Genomic DNA, 22,360 nt, shown 5'->3' with positions numbered 1-22,360 from the left:
AGACTGGAAGACCTTGGCAGCATTGTCAAATGTGAAGACAACAACACAGAGAGTCAGGAAAAATGAAGAATCAGGCAAAGATGTTTAAAACAAAGGAACAAGATAAATCTCTAGACACTGATACTAATGAAGAGTTATATGAGTTACCCGATAAAGAATTCAAAATAAATGTCATAATGATATTCACTGAGGCCAAAAATATAATGCTCGAACAAAGTGAGGACTTAAACAAAAAAACTAGAAAATCTTAAAAAGCACCAAATAAAAATCATGAAGCTAAAAAACAGAAACACTGAACTGAAAAAAAAAAATTCACCAGGGTGGTTCAATATCAGAAATGATCAAGCAGAAGAAAGTATCAGCAAACATAATCACTAGTCATTGGAAATAAATCAGTAAGAAAAACAAAAATGAAAGAATGAAAAGGAGCTCTAACTAGTGTGGCTCAGTTGGGTGGGCATTGTTCCACAAAGCAAAAGGTTATGGTTTGATTCCCAGTCAGGACTCAAGCTTGGGTTGCAGATTTGGTCCTTGGTCAGGGTGCATTCAGGAGGCAGCTAATCTATGTTTCTCTCTCACATCAACGTTTCTCTTCCTCTCTTTCTCCCTCCCTTCTCCATCTCTAAAAATAAAAAAAGTAAAATAAAATATTTTTAAAAAGAATGAAACAGGGTAGAGAAAGCTTAAAGGACTCAGAGGATCCAACAAATGGACCAATGTGTGAACTATATTCTTTTTTATTTTTATTTTTAACTCAATAACTCTGTTTTTTAAAGATTTTATTTATTTATTTATTTATTTATTTATTTACAGGGAGGGGAAGGGAGAGAGAAAAAGAGGAAGAGAAACATCAATGTATGGTTGCCTCTCATGTACCCCCTACTGGGGACCTGGCCACGCAATCCACGCATGTTGCCTGACTGGGAATCAAATTGGCGACCCTTTGGTTCACAGGCTGGCTTTTAGTTCACTGAACCACACCAGCCAGGCTGCACTACATACTTTATATGCAATATAAAGGTACTGGAAAAAGGGGGAAAGAAAAAGGACCTGAAAGAATATTCAAGGCTATAATGGCTGAAAGCTTCCTAAATCTGGGGAAGAAAATGGATATACAGATCCAAAAACCCTAACTGGTATGAAAAAAGTAAAATTGTTTCTTTTTGCAGATAATGTCCTCTTATATGTAAAAAATCCTAAAGACTCCATTACAAAATTTGTTAGAACTAATAAATAAATTCAGTAAACTCACAGTGTATAAAATCAACATACAAAAATCTATGGTGTTTCTATACACTAATGACAAAGCATCTGAAAACTAGGAATATAATCACATTTCCAACAGCAGCCAAAAATATATAAAAATAGTAGTAAATTTAACTAAGGAAGTAAAAGACTTGTATACTGAAAACTACAATCAAAATGTCATACTAAGTCAAATAATTCAGGCAGAGAAAGACAAGCATGTATATGTGGAATCTAAAAATAAACAAATAAACAAGCAAAACCAGACTCATAGAAACAAAGACAAAAAGGATGGTTACCAGAGGGAGAGCATGGCAAGGATGGATAAAAAGGAGGAGAATATAGTCAATAATATTGTGATAAGTTTACACTGTGACAAATGATTACTATAATTAGAGGGGTGATCAAATTTTAAGTATAATAATGTCAAATCGCCATATTGTACCTGAAACTAATATAACCAGTATAAAACTGTATACCAGCTTTAATTAAATTAAAAAATAAAAAAATTGACTAATGAAATTAAAGATATACAAATAGAAAGGCATCTATTTTATGGATCAGAAGAAATAATATTGTTAAGATGTGCATACTATCCAAAATGATCTGCAGATCCATAACAATTCTTAGAAATACCAATTGATTTTTTAAGTGAAAAAAATCTAATCACATGGAACCATAAAAGAGCTTGAATAGCCACATCAATCTTGAGAAGGAATAACAAAGTCAGAGGCATCATACTACCTGATTTCAAAATATATTAAAAAGCTACAACCATCAAAACAGTATAGTACTGGCATATAACAGACAAGACAAAAACATAATGAAACAGAATAGAGAGCACACAGACTAGAAAGCCTAATGACATATACAGTCAATCAATCTTTGATAAAAATGTCAAGAATACACAATGAGGAAAAGACCATCTCTTTTACAAATGGTGCTAGAAAAACTGTATATACACATGTAAAAGAAAAAAATTGGATTCTAATGTCACACTAGATAAATGTAAAAAGTTTTAAAGACTTCAGTATAAGATCTGACTCTGTAAAATTCTTAGAATATAGAAAAAAAGTTATGGCATTGGTTTTAGCAATGGTTTTATGAATATGAGACCAATAGCACTGGCTACAAAAGCAAAAACATACAAGAGGGACTACAGTCACACACTGTGTAACAAGGGTTCATTCTGAGAAGTGCCACATTAGGCAAAATCATTACTATGAGAACAACATAGCTTGCACTTACCCAATCTCACTGATAAAACCTGATATACACCAAGGCTATATAATATATGACATAACCTATTTGTCCTAGACTACAAACCTATACAGCACATTACTCTACTAAATCCTGTGGGCAATTGTAACACAATGGTAAGTATTTGTGGATCTAAACACATCCAAATACATAAAAGGTACAATAAAATATTGTACAAACAATAGAAAAATACATGTATAGCATTGAAAATGCATGGAGCTTGCAGGACTGGAAGTGTCTCTGGGTGAGGCAGTGAGTGAGTGGGGAGAGAGAGCGAAGGCCTAGGACGTCACTGTGCACTACTGTGGACTTTACAAACACTGTCCCGCAAGTCCTCTCCCTGCTTCCTCCCAGCAGGATCAGAAATAGAACATCAAAGCTGTCAGCACTGCTCCATGAGCAGGGATGTTGGCTGACTGGTTGGAAATACAGAGGAAAAACTGGATTCTGCTGTTGTGGCCTGAAGTAGTCTATACATGTCTATTACATACAATTGATTGATGGTGTTGTTGAGCTCAACTAGGTCCTTACTGATTTTCAGCCTGCTGCATCTGTCCATTTTCTGATTGACAGGTGTTGATGTCTCCAACTATAACACTGAATTAATCTATTTCTACTTGCAGGTTTATCAGTTTTTCCATATGTATTATGATGCTGTGTTGTTAGATGCACACGTGTTAAAAATTGTTTTGTCTTCTTGGAGTATTGACTTTTTTATTGTTATGTAATACCCTTCTTTAACCTTCATAACTTTATTTACTCTGAAGTTTTCTTTGTCAAAAATGAATATAGCTACTCCAGTTTTCTTTAGTGTGAGCCTGATATATTTTTCTACATCCTTTTACTATTAAGCTATATGTATCTCTATATTTGTAGTGGGTTTTGTAGAGAACATATAGTTGGGACTTGCTTATTGATCCACCCTGAAAAAAACTTTTTAATTAGTACATTTAGACCACTGACAATCAAAGTTACTAAAATTTGGATTAATATTTACCATATTTCTTACTGTATTCTATTTGTTGCCCTTATTCTTGTTCCAATTTTTGTCTCCCACACTTTTTCTTCCATCTTTGATTTTAATTGAGCATTTCATATGATCCCATTTCTTCTTCTTTCTTAGCAAGTTGGTATTTTTTCATAAACTTTGCTTTAGTGGCTACCCTAAAGTTTGCAATATACAGGTCTGGCAGAAGTAAGGCCTGCTCAAGTATGGTTGGTAGGATAATAATATTGGTGTAATAATTTATAGCTTTAATTTGAACATTTCACCTAAAATGTCATATGGATGCTGGAGTATGATGTTGTTAGGTTACACAATTACATGTTTATGATCTTGTAATGAAAAGGGCATTATTTGTGCCAGACCCTGTATATTTACAACTAATCTAATTTCAAATAATCCTTTACAGGTAGTGCTAGTACCTTATAATAAAAAATACAATCCGAATTCCTCCTTCTGTACCTTGTGTTATTGCTGTCATTTATTTGGCTTCTACATAAGTATGCATGTATACATACACAGAATATATTGTTGATATTCTTCTGTTGAATAAACTATTATCTGTTAGATCAAAAAATTAGAAAAGTATTTTACCTTTAATTATTCCTTCCCTGATGTTCTCCCTTTCTTTATTGTATATATGTTTCTGATCTATATCTTTCTCCTTCTTTTTAAAAAGTATTTTGAGACACATCTTGCAAGTCAGATCTACTCACAACAAATTCCCTCCATTTCTATTTGCCTGAGAAAGTATTTCCCTTCACTTTTTAAGGATAGTTTTGTGTCTAAGTTGGTAGCTTTTTGTCTCTTGAATATTTCACTACACTCTCTTATTGCTTGTATGTATGCTCAGGAAAAGTCATATGTAATTCTTTTCTTTGCTCCTCTACAGTAAGGTGTTTTCACCTCTGGCTTTTTTATGGATTTTTTTCTGTACTTTGAATATTATAAGCCTATGTGTAAGTTTTCGGCATTTACCCTGCTTGGTTCTCTGATCTTCCAGGATCTGTGGCTCAGTGTCAGACATTAATTGGGGAAATTCTCTATTATTTTTGTTTTAAATACTTCTTTTCTCCCTTTCTTTCTCTCTTTTCCTGCTGTGTGTTATATCTTCTGTAGTTCTCCCACAGTTTTTGTATATTCTCTTGCAGTTTTTTCAGTCTTATTTGCTTTTTATTTGGGAGGTTTCCATTGAAATATCCATAAACTCAGAGATTCTTTCCTCAGCTATATCTTGTCTTAAATAATACTAAGTTAAATTTGGCAAAATATTGGGCATATTTTGTTGTGTTTTGGAAAATGTGTCTCGTCTACTATTGTTTTTCACTATTGAAGATAAGCAGCACATAAATTCAATAGTAGCTTTATCATTTAATCCTGAAGACAATGAACTGAGAATTATTATATTTTCCTCTAAAGAATTATCATTCTATTTTTATCATACTAAAAATACTGCTCCTCAAGTTCTTAGTTATCCCATTAAATGAGATAATCAGATCCAATTATTAATGCTTCAGTTCAGGCATGATCTCCTCCTAAATATATTCTCCTACTTTCACAAGCAAAGTTAATTATTATATCTACTCCAAGAAAATGCTTCATTGTAATGAGACTATTTGATTTCGTTTAATAGACTGTCCTCTGAGTAAGTAATCAAAATCCATAGGACACAGATAAAAAATTTGCTTTTAGAGTAGGTTAAAGTGCCAAGTGAGCATGCTATTTGTCATGAATTACATATTTTTAAAGAAGACTTGTTTCTGAAGTGACAAGAAATGCCCAAGTCAAAACTGTCCTCATCTGAATCCTTAAGAAAAGGCAGACAAAAGTGATCTTGCTATGACAGCTTGAAATGTCAAGGCATGGAAGCCAGACAATGAGACTATTATTAATGTAATCATCTCCTGAATGCTGTTGATGGTCGCGCTATTCCTGCCCAAGTGCTGGAAGACCCACACAATGTCAGAAGGACTCTAGGGAATTCCGTATACCGTTAGTTTGCTAAGGAGTCCAGTGAAGGCAAGAAGATGGTAATAAAGCTTGCTTGTTTGTCTGTGTAGAAGCATAATCATTTTGAAAGAAAGTATTTCTTTCCAATGAAATTTCATATTTATTTCAAATGAAAACTTACAAATAGAATTTTTTTAAGATTTTATTTATTTATTTTTAGAGAGGGAAGGAAGGGAGATAGAGAGAGAGAGAAACATCAATGTGCGGTTGCTGGGGGTTATGGCCTGCAACCCAGGCATGTACCCTGGCTGGGAATTGAACCTGGGACACTTTGGTTCCCAGCCCGCGCTCAATCCACTGAGCAATGCCAGCCAGGGCATATCTCTATTTTTTTAATGTGAGTTTCAAAAAATCAAAACATTCTGTGAACTCTTGGCAAAATTAAAATTATTCTATGTAAACTTCAAAATAAATAAATAATTCACTCTAATTCTGACAACTTAAGTAGAGATATTGTTAAACTCCTTAAGGTGAATATAAGACCAGAAATAGTTTATTTTATTTATGTTAAATTATTAAAATTGTTTATTCAGTCATAAAATGTTTTCAATATCTAGTAATATTTTAACAAAGATGATATTTTGGTTAGCAAATAATAGAAGAAAGCACATCTATGTTCCAAGATAGTATTAAACTAAGTAAATTTTAAAGCTACAAATTTTAGAGAACATGGCTTGAATCTGTATGGTGTCTTTACAGATTATGATTAACCTAAACTATATGCAAAGATAGATTTTATTTTAAATCATTTATATCTGGCAAATTCACCTGACTAAAATTTTTTCATGAGAGTTGACCTAAATTTATCTTTTAAAATAGGATTTACTTTGAAAAACACTATGCTACTTCTATCTTTAATATACCTAGTTTATAAAGTAAGAATTCATAACATCTTCATTATCTATAAATAATGTAGTCATGTTTAACAGAATCAGCATTCAAAATTGCATAGTTCATCATAACAAAATAACAGACTATTATATTTATATTGCATGATTCCAAAATGAGGATTCTAAAGGTACTCTGCAAGTAATAGTCAATTACCAACTAAACAATAGATGTATTACTTAAAAGTTACCTATAATGCTTTTATATAATGAAAGCATGTTAAGTATATTATAAATTACTTTTATTTATTTATCTGTTTCATTTTTATTGTATTTTTCCATTACCATTTAATCCTCTTATTCCTTATATTTAAAATAAATTTGTTTATGATGGCTATTCTCACCAGTGTGAAGTGGTATCTCATTGAGGTTTTAATTTGCATCTCTCTGATGGTTAGCGATGACAAGCATCTTTTCATATGTCTCTGGACCCTTTGTATGTCCTCCTTGGAGAAGTGTCTGTTCAAGTCCTTTGCCAACAAGTGTTGGAGAGGATGTGGAAAAAAGGGAACACTAGTGCACTGTTGGTGAGATTGCATACTGGTGCAGCCACTGTGGAAAACAGTTTGGAATTTCCTCAGAAAAATGAAAATGGAACTGCTTTTTGATCCAGCAATTTCACTGCTAGGATTATATCCTAGGAATCCTGAAACACCAATCCAAAAGAACCTGTGCACCCCAATGTTCATAGCAGCACAATTTGCAATAGCCAAGTGCTGGAAGCAACCTAAGTGCCCATTGGTAAATGAATGGATTAAAAAACTATTGGTCCATTTACACAATGGAATACTATGCAGCAGAAAGAAAGAAGGAGCTCCTACCCTTTGCAACGGCATGGATGGAACTGGGAAGCATTATGCTAAGTGAAATAAGCCAGATGGTGAGAGACAAATACCATATGATCTCACCTTTAGCAGGAACCTAATCAACAAAAGAAAAAAGCAAGCAAATATAACCAGAGACATTGAAAGTATGAACAATCTGACAGTAACCAGAGAGGAGGTGGGAGGGGATAGTGGGGGGAAGGGTTTTCAGGAAGAACTATAAAGGACATATGGACAAAACCAAGGCTGGGTGGAATCGGGAGGGAGGTGGGGATGGCTGGGTTGGGGGAGAGAGGTGGGGGAAAACGGCAAAGAACTGTACTTGAACAACAATACAATTTTAAAAAATAGAAAAAAAATAATTTAAAGGCCAAAAAATACAATAAAATAAATTTGTATGTGAATAATTTGAAATGAAGTTAATAATTTCCTGATTCATATACATTGTGATATTATAATACTATGTTGAGTATTATTTGATAATTCACACCTCTTTAAAAACTATTGAAGGATTAATATTGTATATGAAAAGGAATGTATTAGCAGATGTTAACATCCAAACATTTTGGCTTAGAATTAACTATGTCCTATTTATTCTTTACCTACCATATTTGGGGGCCTTCAAGTTAGTAAGTGTTGTTTTCTTTTCTCTCCAATAACATGCTCTTAAATTTGATGAACCAATTGGTCACTCAGCTGCAACCTATAATCTAATCCCCTAGATTATAACCAGCAGCTCTTTCTTTCACAGAGAACCTTATTTGCAAACATTTGGCATGATTCCAGGATACCCATATATCAAATAACTACCAAAAGCTAACAGTATAGATGCCAAAGATCAGAATCTACTTATAACAAATATCTTTAGTCTTGTTTAGTATAAGGCAATCTTATATCATGTAAATTTTACAGCTCAGGAAGATTATATTGACATTTTTCTACCAACCTAAAAATGGGGGAAAAATTTTTTTTCACTTTCTTGAACACAGCTCCAAGCAAACCTTAAATTCAACTCAAAAACTAGTAACATACATAACAAAAACCAGCAACAAAATTATCCGTAACATCATAAATTCAGTTAAAATAAAAATTTTCTCTGTGCCTTGAGTATAGCTTTCTATATCAGGGTTCAAAAAAACCTTATCCATAAAAAGCCAGATGATGCAGACACTGGCCCACAGTGTCTGCATCATTATGGATGAAACAAGACTTTCACATGGACTACCGAGTCCTGTGGAGGAAAAGGGACAGCCTGGCTTTTCTGTCAAGGTGAGCAAAAGCCTCAACCCTTGTTCCAATGAGGTTTTATTGTCTTACTAGGCACATTACAAGAAGGTCCTCATTAACTATGCACAGGCTCACTTTAGGTGGTTACCTTTTACAGAAAACAAAGGAGCCAATGCTGCTAATCACATCACAGAAGAGGGATATTTGCAAATGAAAAGGCAAAAGTGGTTGAACTGGTTCCACTCATCCTTGGAAAGTTTAGCATGGATTTTAGGAAGTTACTTTGCAGTAAATGTCCTCAATTCAGGGTGAGGGAGTTTTTAGCAAAAAGCCAGTCTTAAAGCAGTCTAGGCACATTGCAGGCCTGATTCCCCACGGGAGAACCTATCCGAGGGCTTGGGTCCTGTGCATCTCTGAATGGGAGCTGGGCCCACACCACGCAGAATGGTCTCCTACAGCCAGAGAGGAAATATTTTAGACTTTGCAGTACAAATTTGGTTGGTTGCATATTCTTCAATTTTATTACAACTCTTTTAAAATATAAAACCATTCTTCTTATATAACAAGTCACATTGGATTGTGCCCACAAGCTGTATTTTGCCAAGCCCTGGTCTATACCATATTCCAAAACATACATATATGTATATACACACATGCAAACATTTTTCTCCCATTCTGCCTTATGGACATCTGGAGAATAGAAAAGAAGTACATATATACACACGAGTGTGGGGGTGTGGGGGTGTATATATATATATATACATATATAAACTTAATTGTGAATTAAATCTAAAATAAGACAAATTTTAACTTATAAAAATGTTCTAGGGATCCTAGAAAACATTGTCTATTATGATAATGTGGCTATGTAAACAAAAATGAATTTAATGGACATTTAGTAAAGCTGCACAGCACCTAAAGACCCTCTCATCCTAGCTGCCTCCAATGTGTGGATGCCTTGAGGGAACAGATACTCCCTCTTCCATTCTCCTAAAAGCTAAGACATTGTCATATAACTTAGCTTCAGCTAATTTAATACTTTCTCCCTGTATTTTTACTTTTTAAGGAATGATCCAAAAGCATAGGACAATGGAGAGTTGACAGCACTGCAGCAGAATGACAGGATGATGTGTAGCTAGTAATAATGAACAAATGGAAGCACCCTGAGCAAACTGATTCTCAGGTGTAGTCTTGGCTCTGCATTGCCTCTCATTACTACTCATTTCTCCAGCCCAGTTACTACAGCTTTCTGAATATTCTGTGAGCTTCATGGATAAACCTCCAACAAATTCTATCACTGACTACATTTAGAGTTAGCTTCTGTTGTTTGCAGGTAAGAACTCTAGATGCAAAATAATGTATAATTTTCCAAATTTTATGCTTTAATTATTTTATGAAAGAAGTTACAACTAATGAGCTACTCATCAACACACAACTGGGAAACTACCACAAGCGTATTATAATCCCTCTAACTGAGACTGTTGCTACCTCCTGGGCCTACTATATAAATTTAAAGAGTTTTGAGAGATATTCCACTATGAAGTTATGATGCATTACTTAGTTTTATTCTAATTATATTTGTATTAAACATCTAAATATAGTGCTCCCTCTACTTTTTATCCACCTCTTCTTTGTACTAATCCTCAATTTGTCTCTATTATGGTATCTATGAAGTAATTATATTTACCTCTCAAAACTGCTATGAGGATTAAATGATTATATTTAAAACATATTTAAAACTTTAAACATGATAAAAGTATATTTCAGTAAAATAATGTAGTAACAATAAAGTCATTATGTTATTTTTATAGAGTAATAACTATATATAAATTTACTGTACCATTACATACAATAACATGTTCTATTAATATTACTATATATGTGAAAATAAGAATTCCATTAGAATGTAATCATGTTACAGAACAAACAAGGGGGGCCTAGGCAATATACTATTACCAAAAGAAAACCCCAGGTCCATTATGTCCACTGCCTATAGGAAAGATGTCTCTCAATGCCAGAGATTCGTGAAAAGGAAAGGAAATGTTTATTTAATGCTGTACAGACTTAAAGTAGTGACCTAATGTCTTCATTAAAATCCTAAAATCTCTTAAAACACCCACAATCATATATAGTCCTTCCTTCCCCCTTTGCCCAGTCTGGGGTACCGTATCTCAGGAAAAGAAATAGAAGTCCATGGCTCAGGCAGCTCCTGGTTCTTCCCAGTAATCTGTCTTGGATGGGAGACCTCCCTGGGTTCCCAGCACCCTCATCTGTGTCTCCAGGATCTCTGCTAAAGCTGGGTGGTGGTTCCCCCTTCTAAAGCTATGGGGGTCCCTACTCTGGCAAAGACATGTGGTCCTCTCTCCACCACTCCAGCCGCATGGTCCTCTCTCCCCCAGGGCCATGGGAGTCCCCACTCTGCCAAAGCCACGTGGTTCTCCCTCCAATGGCTGCCGAGTCTGGATTTAAATCCCCATACCAATCTTCCTCTGCAGCCCCATTTCTGACTCTTCCCACACTCAGCCACACTTGCCCTCAGTCTCCTGTCCTTTCTAGCTTTTCTGGCTGTCATCATGAGTCTGGGCAGGTGTGGCCCCATGTCCTGGAGCCAATCTTCTCCAAGCTCCCACGCAGGTGCTGTAATTCGGGGGACCTGCCCCCCAGTTACTTCTTGGTGTGGAAGTTACTTCCATTCCCCTGGCTCAGAGCATGGCCACAGCTATTTAACATATCTATGTAACCAGTCAAAGGTTACAGATATGTTAAATGACCAGGCCAGAGGTTAGCTGCAAAGCTATTGCTGTACAAAACAGCTCTCAATGGCTCTGCTCCATTTGTCCTTTCCCCCAACCCACACCTGTAGGGCGGAGCGGTGAGGACAGCCTAATATCTCCTGGACACCTTAAGTTCTGGACCCCATTTCAAATTTGGGGTCCCCCCTCTTGGCTGCACCCCGTAACAATCAGGCAGTGATTTTGAATACTTTGGTCACTTTGTGGCTTCAGGATCTAGAAAGTACTTAACTCAGAGTAGGCACTCACTAATTTTTTATTATTTTACTTTATTTTATTTTACTTTATTATTTCATTATTTTATTTTTATTTTATTTTAGTTCATTTTTTTAAACTCTCACATGAGCATGTGTTCATTGACTTTAGAGGAAGTAGGAACACAGATGTGAGACTGAAACATCAACCAGCTGCCTCCCGTTAAGTGCCCCCACTGGAAATGGAACCCACTACCGAGGCACATGCCCTGACCAGGGATGGAACCCACGACCATTTAGTGAACTGGACAATGCTCCAACCAACTGAGCAACCCAACCAGAACTCAATAAGTATGTCTGAAATGAACTAATCAAAAATTAATACTTGTATATCCCACCCTATAACATGCCTATGAGATAGTCAAGGTACATTTGTATAATTTTATAATTTGTACATGACATTTTCACAAAGGAATACTATTTCCCTTGGAGCATAGAAAATGTTAGCAGGATAATAAGAATGCTTTATTTATTTCTAGTAGGTAAGATACAGCCTTGAGTTCTGTATCTATAATATTGTTATAACCTTAGATAAGTTATTTATATAATTGTTTACATGATTAATAGTCACACAAATTCAGCAGTTTAAGTAAACAAATTGCAAGCAAGGTGCAAAACATATGGGCATGGGAGACGTTTGTCATGGTTAGTAATAGACATAAGAGGACTAATCACTTGGACCTTTAGGTTGTGGGAATCCATAGGCACCTCAGGACAGCTTTGTATGTTTCTCAGTTCTTTCTGGTTTTGCTTTCCCATAGATGAATCTAGAAATATTTGTCTGATTCTAGCTTCTACAATCCCTCCATTTATCCATGTACTTATCTCTTAAGTAAATAGAGATACAGAGTATGCAGCACAGCTGGAGATACAATTACACAGGAAACTCAAATACAATGCACTACGGTAAGTGCTTGTGACAGTAAAAGTATGTAATGCACATCAAAGGGGCAAATATCTGTCATTTTCCCTTAGCAAACTGGGAGCAATTGAAGGATTTTAAGTTGGTGAATACAATTAGATTTATATTTTGAAAGGATTACTCTGTGGGTACCATGGTAAGTGTAATTGCAAGGGAGCAAGAAATCCAAGGAAAATGTTTCCCATGGAGTCAAATAATGCAGAAAACACAAGACATAACAACAACAAAGGTGATATTAAAAAAATAGCTAATGAGAATGTAATATGCATATTTGCCAGGTGTTGTGTGCTCTATATTCACGATCTCAATTCCTGCATGCAAACAGTGAAATACTACTAGTAGTTCCAGCCCTCTACCATTTAACATATGAAGAAACTCAGGCTCAGAGTAGTTAAGTAATGCCTAATGCAATAGCATTTTAGAGAGAAATAATTCAAATTTGTCTGTCTTGAACTACTCTGATATATTTTTATTACTGACATCTCTGCCCACAAATCTCATACAAATTCTGTTCATGCATGCTGAATTTTCAGATATTGTTTCCACACTCAAGGTTTTTTATCTCACGTAACATGCATATCACAGAAAATCTTGACTCTAAGAGTGAAAAACTCAATCCTAGGAGCATAAACTGAAGACAAGTCCCTTTAATTAGATGTTTATTTCTTACAAAATTCACTCTGAATTCAAAGAAACATATGAGACAGAAAAAATATTTTAAACAAATATACACCTATCAGCAGCTGCTGGGACCTCTTCCACATCTTTTTTAAAGATTTTATTTACTTAGTTTTTAGAAAGGGGAAGTGAGGGAGAAAGAGAGGGAGAAAAACATCAATGTGCAGTTGCCTCTCATGTGCTCCCTTCTGGGGACCTGGCCCGCAACCCAAGCGTGTGCTCTGACTGGGAATCAAACCGGCAACCCTTTAGTTCACAGGCTGGCACTCAGTCTACTGAGCCACACCAGCCAGGGCCAAGTCTTTTATTCCTAATAATTGTGTTTGTCCCCACTTGTGAATCCACTTTCTCTCACACTTTGACCTTGGCTTAAAAAGTATATATGGAACCTCTTCTTCAAAAGTTGCAGGCACTATATTATGGTCAGTCTGGCTCCTTGGCCCTCATCCTTATCTCCCTTCACCAGGGCTACCACCATCTATGATTTAGCCACACAGGCTAATTCATGAGAACATTCTCTCTGCCTCCCATGGAATGCTGAATATCATTCCAGTGAAACTTCCTAGTCTGAATTTCTCGGAGAATGTCCATTGCCCAGCTCTAGATCTATTTTAATCTTAACTATATTTCAGGGCCAAATTTCATTCCTATTTTCTGAGCTCTATCATTTAGCATCTAAAAATAAGCTATATATAAATGTTAATTTACTTTTTCACATATTTGATGTTTGGCATGACTAATATACGTAAACTGATGACAGGGTATCCTGTCTTGCCTCACCAAGTTCAGTGTTCAGAGATTCTGCCAAGAAAAGTGTTTCTCTATTTGCAAATATCAACTATTGGAAAGAAATGCAAGGAACTTAAGAAAATGAAAGGAATGTGAGAGAAAAAGAAATTTAACCAAAAATAATGTACATGGATATGGTAGTAGATGTTTCACAAAAATTATCTTTATATCCAAACAAAATATGAAATCCTCATACTTCTTTCATGGCTTTCTTTTTCATCTCATTACATGAGAGAAATTCAATATATGTTTCTGACTGGTGTTTATAAATTTAATAGAAAAACTATCATAATTACTCCAACAGTGATTAACGAAAACTCTATTAGTTATATATGATCAATTTAAAAGGAAAAAAATAAAAGCAATGTTTTTATTACACCAACTATTATAAGATATTACTACAGAGTCTGGTGTTTTCCTTAAAACTAGTTCAAATCATCTACAATATACCATTTTGAAAGGGATGGCAAAAATGTATATTATTGGAGAAATGTTTATCACTCATTTTCCTATTATCTTATGTAATATTAAAATAGTAAAGAAAATGAAACATACCTGAGATATTTTCTAACTAGGAAACCACGTATCCATCTTTGAATAATCAAAACTGGTGAATTATGAGCCATAATTCTATTAATTTTAGAAATGATGTATTTGATATTATTAATTTCATCCATATAGGTTGATCCCTGTATATAGAAAATGTGTGATATTTATATTTCATGAAAGTATTTCTAAGTACATTTTAACTTGAAAGTCTAATAGTAAAAACTACTAAAACATTCATAGCTGCCTTAAAGGCATAGCAGTTACATAATATACATTTTCATATATATTTGATTAGAACAGAAAATCAAGAATTAGCAGCACCAAATAATTTCAATTTTCTTATAAAATGCAAGATCCAAAATGATATTTTCCATTCTAGAGTCTTATCCAAATTTGGTATCATAGATATAAATTTTAACCATAGTCATGATGATCTCTGAAAAGCAGTGACATGAATTAGGTATCCAAAGAATCTCAAAGTATTCTGTAGATCCCCATCAAGAAAACCTATATGTTGTATTCATACAATAAAGTAGTTCAAAAGTTTGTTGCATCTTAAGTACAATGTTGGACACTTAGTGGGACACAGCACATTCCCCTGAGAAAAGATATTCTCTATTGCCTTTAAATAAATTATCTCTAAGATCTCTGTTCCTGCAAATGTTTAGATTTGGAAACATTGACTCCCTATATCACACTGTTCATTTGACAGATTAGTAAAAAAGCTACTTTAGTTATGTTTTGAATGTAAGGATTATACCTTAAAAACCTGAAATTTGCATTGTTTAAAGCACAGGAGGCAAACACAAGCCCCCTAGGCCAAATCCGGCCCTCCACCTTGTTTTATCCAGCCAGTTACCTTGTTTGTACCCGGTGGCAGCACTCCCTTGCCCCTAGTTAAGGAGTAGTTACGTTTATACAGTCCTAAAATTACATTTGGCCTTTGAAGGTAAGCAGGAGGCTGATGTGGCCCAAGGTAAAAATGAATTTGGCACCCCTGGTAAAGACATCTACCCTGAAAATTACCAAACCATCATGTTAAAAAACACTCCCCTTTCCTGCCCATACTCTCAATGAACTATATACTGCTAGGGAAAAAAATCACGATGTCTTGCAGGTTAGTGCTACTTCATGTCACCCCAAAACATAATTGTAGGAGTTCAAGAAATGCTACCCCAAAATATGCTTCTTTGGTATTTTAATTATTTTGAGTGGTAGACACTTGGAAAAAAGGAAAGCAGGGATGGGATTTCTCTGAACTACCCTTATCTACATAAAGACAGATCTTCCAAAAGGTATTCAAAATAAATAAAAACCAGGGAAGATGGTTCTTATTAAAGAAGGATAAATTAGAAGATTAGGAGAAGAGTTTAGCAGAGACCACCACACCCAGGTAAATTTTGTCACTAACTCCCATCTATTCTTCTAAAGGACAATAATTCATCTTTCCTAAAAATCATTTACTCTCCTAAGAAGTCTACACACCCCCTTCCCTTTCTTTGAGCATGAATTCAAAGATACTTCAGGAGTTATTCATTTTTCCCTGGGTATCTCCTATGTACACATGAGGTAGAAATTGATAAATTTGTTTTTCTTTTGTTCATGTCTTTTATCACAGGAGTCTCAGTCAATAACTCAGAAGGGAAGAGAGAAAATTGTTTCTCCTCCCCTATACTAGCTTGGAAGTAGGGAGTTGAGTGTGTAGAGAACACAGCGGCAGGGAGCTTAGGTGACTGGGCATAAGAGCCCTTGTCAAATGCTGCAGGTCTCAATGGCAGAGAACCATTACATTCATAGTGCAGTAAAAGCACAGAGTCCTGCTTCCCACCATGACATGAAGCATTCCTTTTCTTTAAAAAGATAAACAAAATAATCTTCACCTGTTGGCAGGGTTAGTGTCCCTGCCAGAGAACAAGTAACCTCTAGACACACCCCAGCTTTCTGATGCCCTAACACAATTATTTTGTGAAATGTCAATAAAACTATTACGGTAAACTTGAACAAATGCCATGATATTTGAAATTTGAAGACAAATAGAAATTTCCTCTTTCTAAAGGGCAAATAATACATTTCCTCCACTAGAAAATGATGGCCTGGACTTAAATCCCAGTTCCACTACTTGCCAGTGATGTGATCTAGGGTAAGTAACCTATCTGTCCCTGGTTCTCCACCTGTAAAATAGGGATAACAATAGTACAGCTTCATTGAGTTGTTGTGAAAGAACATCAATAAAGAACTTAGAATGGTGGCTAAAACATTTCAAGCCCCCAAACAAAGTTGTCCACAGTAGTTTCATAGTAATACTTAAAATAATATATAATTTTAGATCCTACAAAAAACCTTATAACTTACCACATTTGATACTCAAAAAGTAGTCTAAAGCAATTTACTAAATAATTTATCCAAACTTACATAATGTAAAATTATGAAATAGCTATAACAGACAATTGGTACTAATATTTTCAATCTAATGCAAAAAAATAAATATCCTAAAATTCTGACAAAGAACAACATAAGCTTGGGCAAAAAAAAAAACTATCAACAATAAACAAAATAGATGGTAGAATAATAAAACATCTATTGTCTACCTCTTGCTATTGTAACCCTGGAATGAAATGGGGCTATTGCTAACCCTGGTATAAAACATAATGAAGCATTTCAAGGGAATATTAAAAACTTTTGTAATATGACTCATATGGAAGAAAGTACTTTGGGTTCTAATAGGAAGAGTAGTTGAAAAAACAAATTGCAAAATTATATTATATTCATACTGTATATAATCGTGCACATTTCTAATCAATTTGGTATTTTAAATATATTTTCACTTATTTAATTTTTCTTTCTTTCCTTCTTCCACACTTTAATTTCTTCTATATGTATCTGATCCCTAAGTTCTACCCTTTTGAATTCTATTTGTAAGTGGCCATTATCTGCAAACCTGATGACTGGTTCTATAAAATCACTTTTCTACCTGAGCAAAGGGTGCACTCTATGACTGGTACCAGGGTTAGGGCAAAAAGGAAACCCTGGGGAGGTCCCATGAATTTCATTAACACTGATGGCATATCTGGCTCTGGGGACAGCACTGGAATTTCACAGATTTCGAGCCCCACTGCCCACTGTACTTCCCTGTGGGCTTGGTCCCCGGACTGGGGCAGGCAGACAGGGAAGACATCCAGCTACCAGGAAACACCACCTTGTGGGGATTGGAAAAGCCAGATAAAAGCAAGAGAGCTAAAACTCTTGTGATTTAGCACCATGTACTGGAAAATAATAAAATAGACTTCTTTGTATTCATCTGTTAGAGAAGCGCCACTCATACACAGATGCACAAATAGAGAAGAAATCTATCAAATACCATGAATAATCAAGGCAACAAAGCAGCTCAGAAAAAAATAAAAATTTTAATAAAAATACAAACATGGAAATATGTAATATAAATGACAGAGAATTCAAGGCTGCAGTTCTCAAAGAGCTCTACAAATGCAAGAAAATTCAGTCAGACAGTTTAGTGAACTTAAAAAACAAATCAATGCCCTGACTGGCATAGCTCAGTGGGTTGAGCATGGGCTGCGAACCAAAGCATCACAGGTTCAATTCCCAGTCAGGGCACATGCCTGGGTTGCAAGCCATGGCCCCCAGCAACCACACATTGATGTTTCTCTCTCTCTCTCTCTTTCTCCCTCCCTTCCCTCTCTAAAAATAAATAAATAAAATCTTTAAAAAAAGAATATACTTAAAAAAATAAAGTGTAAATTCAGTGAAAAAATATTTTTAAAAAATCAATGAACAAAACAAGTACTTTATCAATAAGACTGAAACTTGAAAAAAGAATCAAACAGAAAATCTGAAGATGAAGAACTCAGTAAAAGAAATTAAAAACAAACTAGCAAGCATAGAAAATAGAGCTGGCCAGATTGAGGAAAGTCTTAGTAATACCAAAGGTAGAAATCTAGAAATGATGCAGAGGGGAAAAAGAGATGTGAACATAAAACAAACAAACAAACAAACAAACAAACAAAAGGCCTCTATGAGACTATGTGACTCCTTCAGAAAGAGCAATATAAGAATACTAGGCATGCCCGGAGAAGAGAGGGAGAAGGGAACACAGAGCCTATTCAAACAAATACTTGATGAGACTCTCCAAACCTATGGAAAGAGCTGTATCCTCAAACCCAAGAAGCAAACAAAATGCTGATTACTTCAATCCAAAGAGGCCTTTTCCAAGGTACATTTTATTAAAACATTAAAAAAATAATGACAATGAAAGAACTCTCAAGGCAGCCATGGAAAAGAAGAAAGTCACCTATAAACAAAAGCCAACCAGGTTATCATCAGACTTCTCAGCAGAAACTCTACAACCTGGAAGAAAGCAGGACCGAATACTCAAACTACTGAAAGAGGGAAATTACCAGCCAAGAATAACATATCCAGCAAAATTACCCTTTAGATATGAGGGAGAAATAAAGACTTTTTCAGACATACAGAAGCTGAGGTAATTTATCAACAGAAGACCCCCACTGCAGGAAATACTCAAGGGGGTTATTCTACCTGACAAAGAATAAAAGGTCACAAAACTACAAATAAGATTGCCCGCAAGCATGCAATATAAACAAGGATAATTTTTGTGACAAAATGGTTAGAGTTAGATGGCTTTTCTTTTTGTTCCTATCAATCCCCTTCTTCCCAACCTAAGCACATGCCTGGATATGAGGAAGCTCATTACCTATAAGGAAAAATGAGCATTTGCTAAATACAACAGAGCAGGAAGCTAGAATAAACCCTGGTCTTTTAAATTTTCCTTAAGAAATTACACAGAAAGACTGCCTACCTCTGAACTTTTTGTTATATAATAAAAAAATAATTCCTGTTTAGTGGGCTTTCTGTTACATGCAGACAAAACACAATCCCAATTGATACCACTGGTTCTTCAGATTATACCCATTTAAAAATACACACACACACACACACACACACACACACAGTTTTATATACATAGATGTGTATACACATGTGATGGATACTGGCCGGCAATATCCATCGCTGCAGATGCTCGTTGAAACACGAGAAAAACATACACATGGACAACCAAGTCCTGTGGAGAAATAGGTACGAAACGGCCACTCTCTCTAGTGGAGAGCACCCCGTTCTCCTGCCCAAGCAGGCTTTTATTAAGAATACTGATACAATTTGTGAATTACAGTCTGGCAGGGACGATAAAACAAGTAGTTAGCTTTGAAAGGGACTGGCAGATCTCCCACTGGGATTCTGGGCTGAGATTTGGGGGGTTTATCATTTAAAAAGACTACAGGACTTAAAAACTTAGTTTTGTTTCCTGCCTGTGTCTTCATATTCTAATTTAACAGCATCCTCCATCGAGCAGATCTCACAGGATCTTTCATATTTAAATTAAAAGTTATATTCCTCAGTTTAAAAATATGTGGAAGTCATTATCATCTCACTTAAAAAGATCTATTAATCCAATTTCCTATAGTCGCCATTATCTTTTCTTTGTCCAAAATTCTCTCATAAAAGTTTCTATACTTGGCATTATAATTTCATATTTGTTCCTGCACGTTACTGAAAGTCCAAAGATTCAATAACTTCATCACTATCAAAAAGGCTTTCAAAATAGTTTTGTATCAGTGCTAATTTTCCTTGACCATTTAAAGCATTCTTCATTTTTAAACTAGTCTTTTCCCTTAGCCTAAGTGATAATAAAGCATAAAGCATCTCTTTGTTTTTCTCCTACTTCCTGGGATCAGTACTCTTCTCTTCTCACCAGTTTCACTGCTTTCCACCTACAAAATGAGACTGTGACTGAAGGCTGAGTCCTTAGCTTTCAGTCTACATTGTTCCTTAAATTTTCCTGTGACACCTTAGTTTCAAGTATAACCACAACCAAATACAGTGATCCCTCACCTATCGAGGCAGTTACATTCCAGAGACCCCCGCGATAGGTGAAAATCTGTGAAGTAGCAGCATTATATTTATTTTATTATTTATATATATTTTAAGGCTTTATAAACCCTTCCTACACTCCTATAAACTTTTCCCACTTTCTTATTAACCTTTCCCACACTCTTATAAACACTTCATAATCTCATAAACACTTTCTACACTCTTAAACCTACGTAATTTTAACAACATATAAAATTCTATATGGGTACTCACCAGTGAAGTATACAGTCGTCCCCCACTATATTGTGGTTCACTTATCATGACTTCACTGTATCTCGGGTTTTAAAAAGCCTGTGATACAGTGAAGCTGCAAATAAGTGAACAACGATATAGCGAGGGACAACTGTACCCAATGGATTTACATCTTAGACCCAGAACAGAATTTCTGAATTTTAGTTCATTTCCAAATTCCGGTTGATATCTCTACATCAATATCCTGCCTCAGATAAACCTGTCCAAACTTTCTACCAAAACCATTTAAATGTCACCATTTCTGGTCACCATTGCCCAGTTTATTTTTCGACCCAGTTATTCCAGTTCAAAATACTAGAGGACTATTTCCTTAGTTATCCTCCCACATTCAATCAGTTTTTAAAAAATCGTGTCAAATCTTTGTATTCTCTATGCTTTGTGGTGTAACATAGACTGTAGCACTGTAAAACCAAGACAGACTTGAAATCCTAGCTTCATAACTGACTAGACTGATATTGGATAAGTTCCTAAAACTTCATTTTCTTCTTTGAAATAAGAGTTAATACCTTCCCAAGTCAAAGAATTTAATAATGAACAAATAAGGTATTTTGCAGAAAGTCAGCCCCATCCTCCCTAGGTTCACCTTTATTCCTATGTTATTGCTTTCTTTATTTTCTTTAGAAATTAATGCCATCTGGGTTTCTATGGTTGTTATATTTTGGGGGAAGGGGTAGGGAGGTGGCTTACACATTTATTTCCTGTGCCTTACCACTAAACTTAATAAAAGTAGGACCTTTGTCAGTATTATTTACTATTGAGTCCAGAATAATCTCTCTGACATATTAGGTGCTCAATGTATACTTGATCAAGGAATGAATAAATAAAATATCTAAAGTGCTTACCACAATGGCATTTACTGAGTGTCTGTCCTCTACATTGTCTTCTTTCTTCTTTGCCACTGGCTATCTACCTATATCAACCCTAATAACATCATTTCTGACCTACAGTAATTGATCTCTCTGCTCTCATCTGCCCCTTGACCCCTACTAATTTGTTAGCATAATACTGGGTTAATCATCTTTCAGAAAAAACTTTGTCAATACCATTTATTCATAGAGCACCAACTATGACAGAATCAATCTAACTTTCCTACTCAAATACCTTCAATAGATCTTCACTGCATTAATTAAGAAGTGTAAAGTTGTTGGTATGTCATTCAAAGTTGTTTTCAATACTTTCCACTTGAGTTCCCATGGATTCCTTAGACGAACTTCATACATGATTGTCTTTAAAAGGGTTATTTATGCATGTTCCTAAATTTGACTATACCATACAACACAACCAGAATATTTAAATTCTTCTTTTTAGGCCCAGGTTAAATCACTCAGACATAAATACTGTTTTATTTTGTATTTCCCTAATTTTTAAAACTGTTATTACAAAATAATTAATATACTTAAATATTTTTAAATATCAAGAATCATATGCAATTATAAGTCTTTCAACTTCCTAATATCCATAACCGGTGTTCATTGTTTATACACCATTTCAGATGTGATCACCACTTCTGCAATGATTTTCTATTTTTCATCAATTGTTAATGTATTTATTTGAAGATTTATATATACTTAGAAAATATTATAAACACTGCTCTGCAACATACATTACTTCCTACACTTTGTACCTGATTTTTCTAACACTTGAAGAATTAACACTCTTTTGAACTTTTACATAATGTATTTGTTCTAATATTCATATATCATGAAG

General features: G+C 35.0%; 1 protein-coding gene across 1 annotated transcript in view; it reads right to left on the bottom strand.

Moving 5' to 3' along the window:
* Positions 1-22,360, bottom strand: part of LRRIQ3 (leucine rich repeats and IQ motif containing 3) — a 100,767-nt gene that overhangs the window by 58,921 nt on the left and 19,486 nt on the right. The window contains exon 5 of the mRNA XM_045835614.1: positions 14,447-14,580. Within this exon, the coding sequence (XP_045691570.1) occupies positions 14,447-14,580 (134 nt within the window). The remainder of the gene's footprint in view (positions 1-14,446; positions 14,581-22,360) is intronic.

The sequence above is a fragment of the Phyllostomus hastatus genome, unplaced genomic scaffold, assembly GCF_019186645.2.
Source record: "Phyllostomus hastatus isolate PE091 unplaced genomic scaffold, TTU_PhHast_1.1 phas_contig_209, whole genome shotgun sequence".
Taxonomy (NCBI): domain Eukaryota; kingdom Metazoa; phylum Chordata; class Mammalia; order Chiroptera; family Phyllostomidae; genus Phyllostomus; species Phyllostomus hastatus.
The sequence above is the reverse complement of the archived record's forward strand: the minus strand, read 5'-3'. Positions and strand labels throughout refer to the sequence as shown.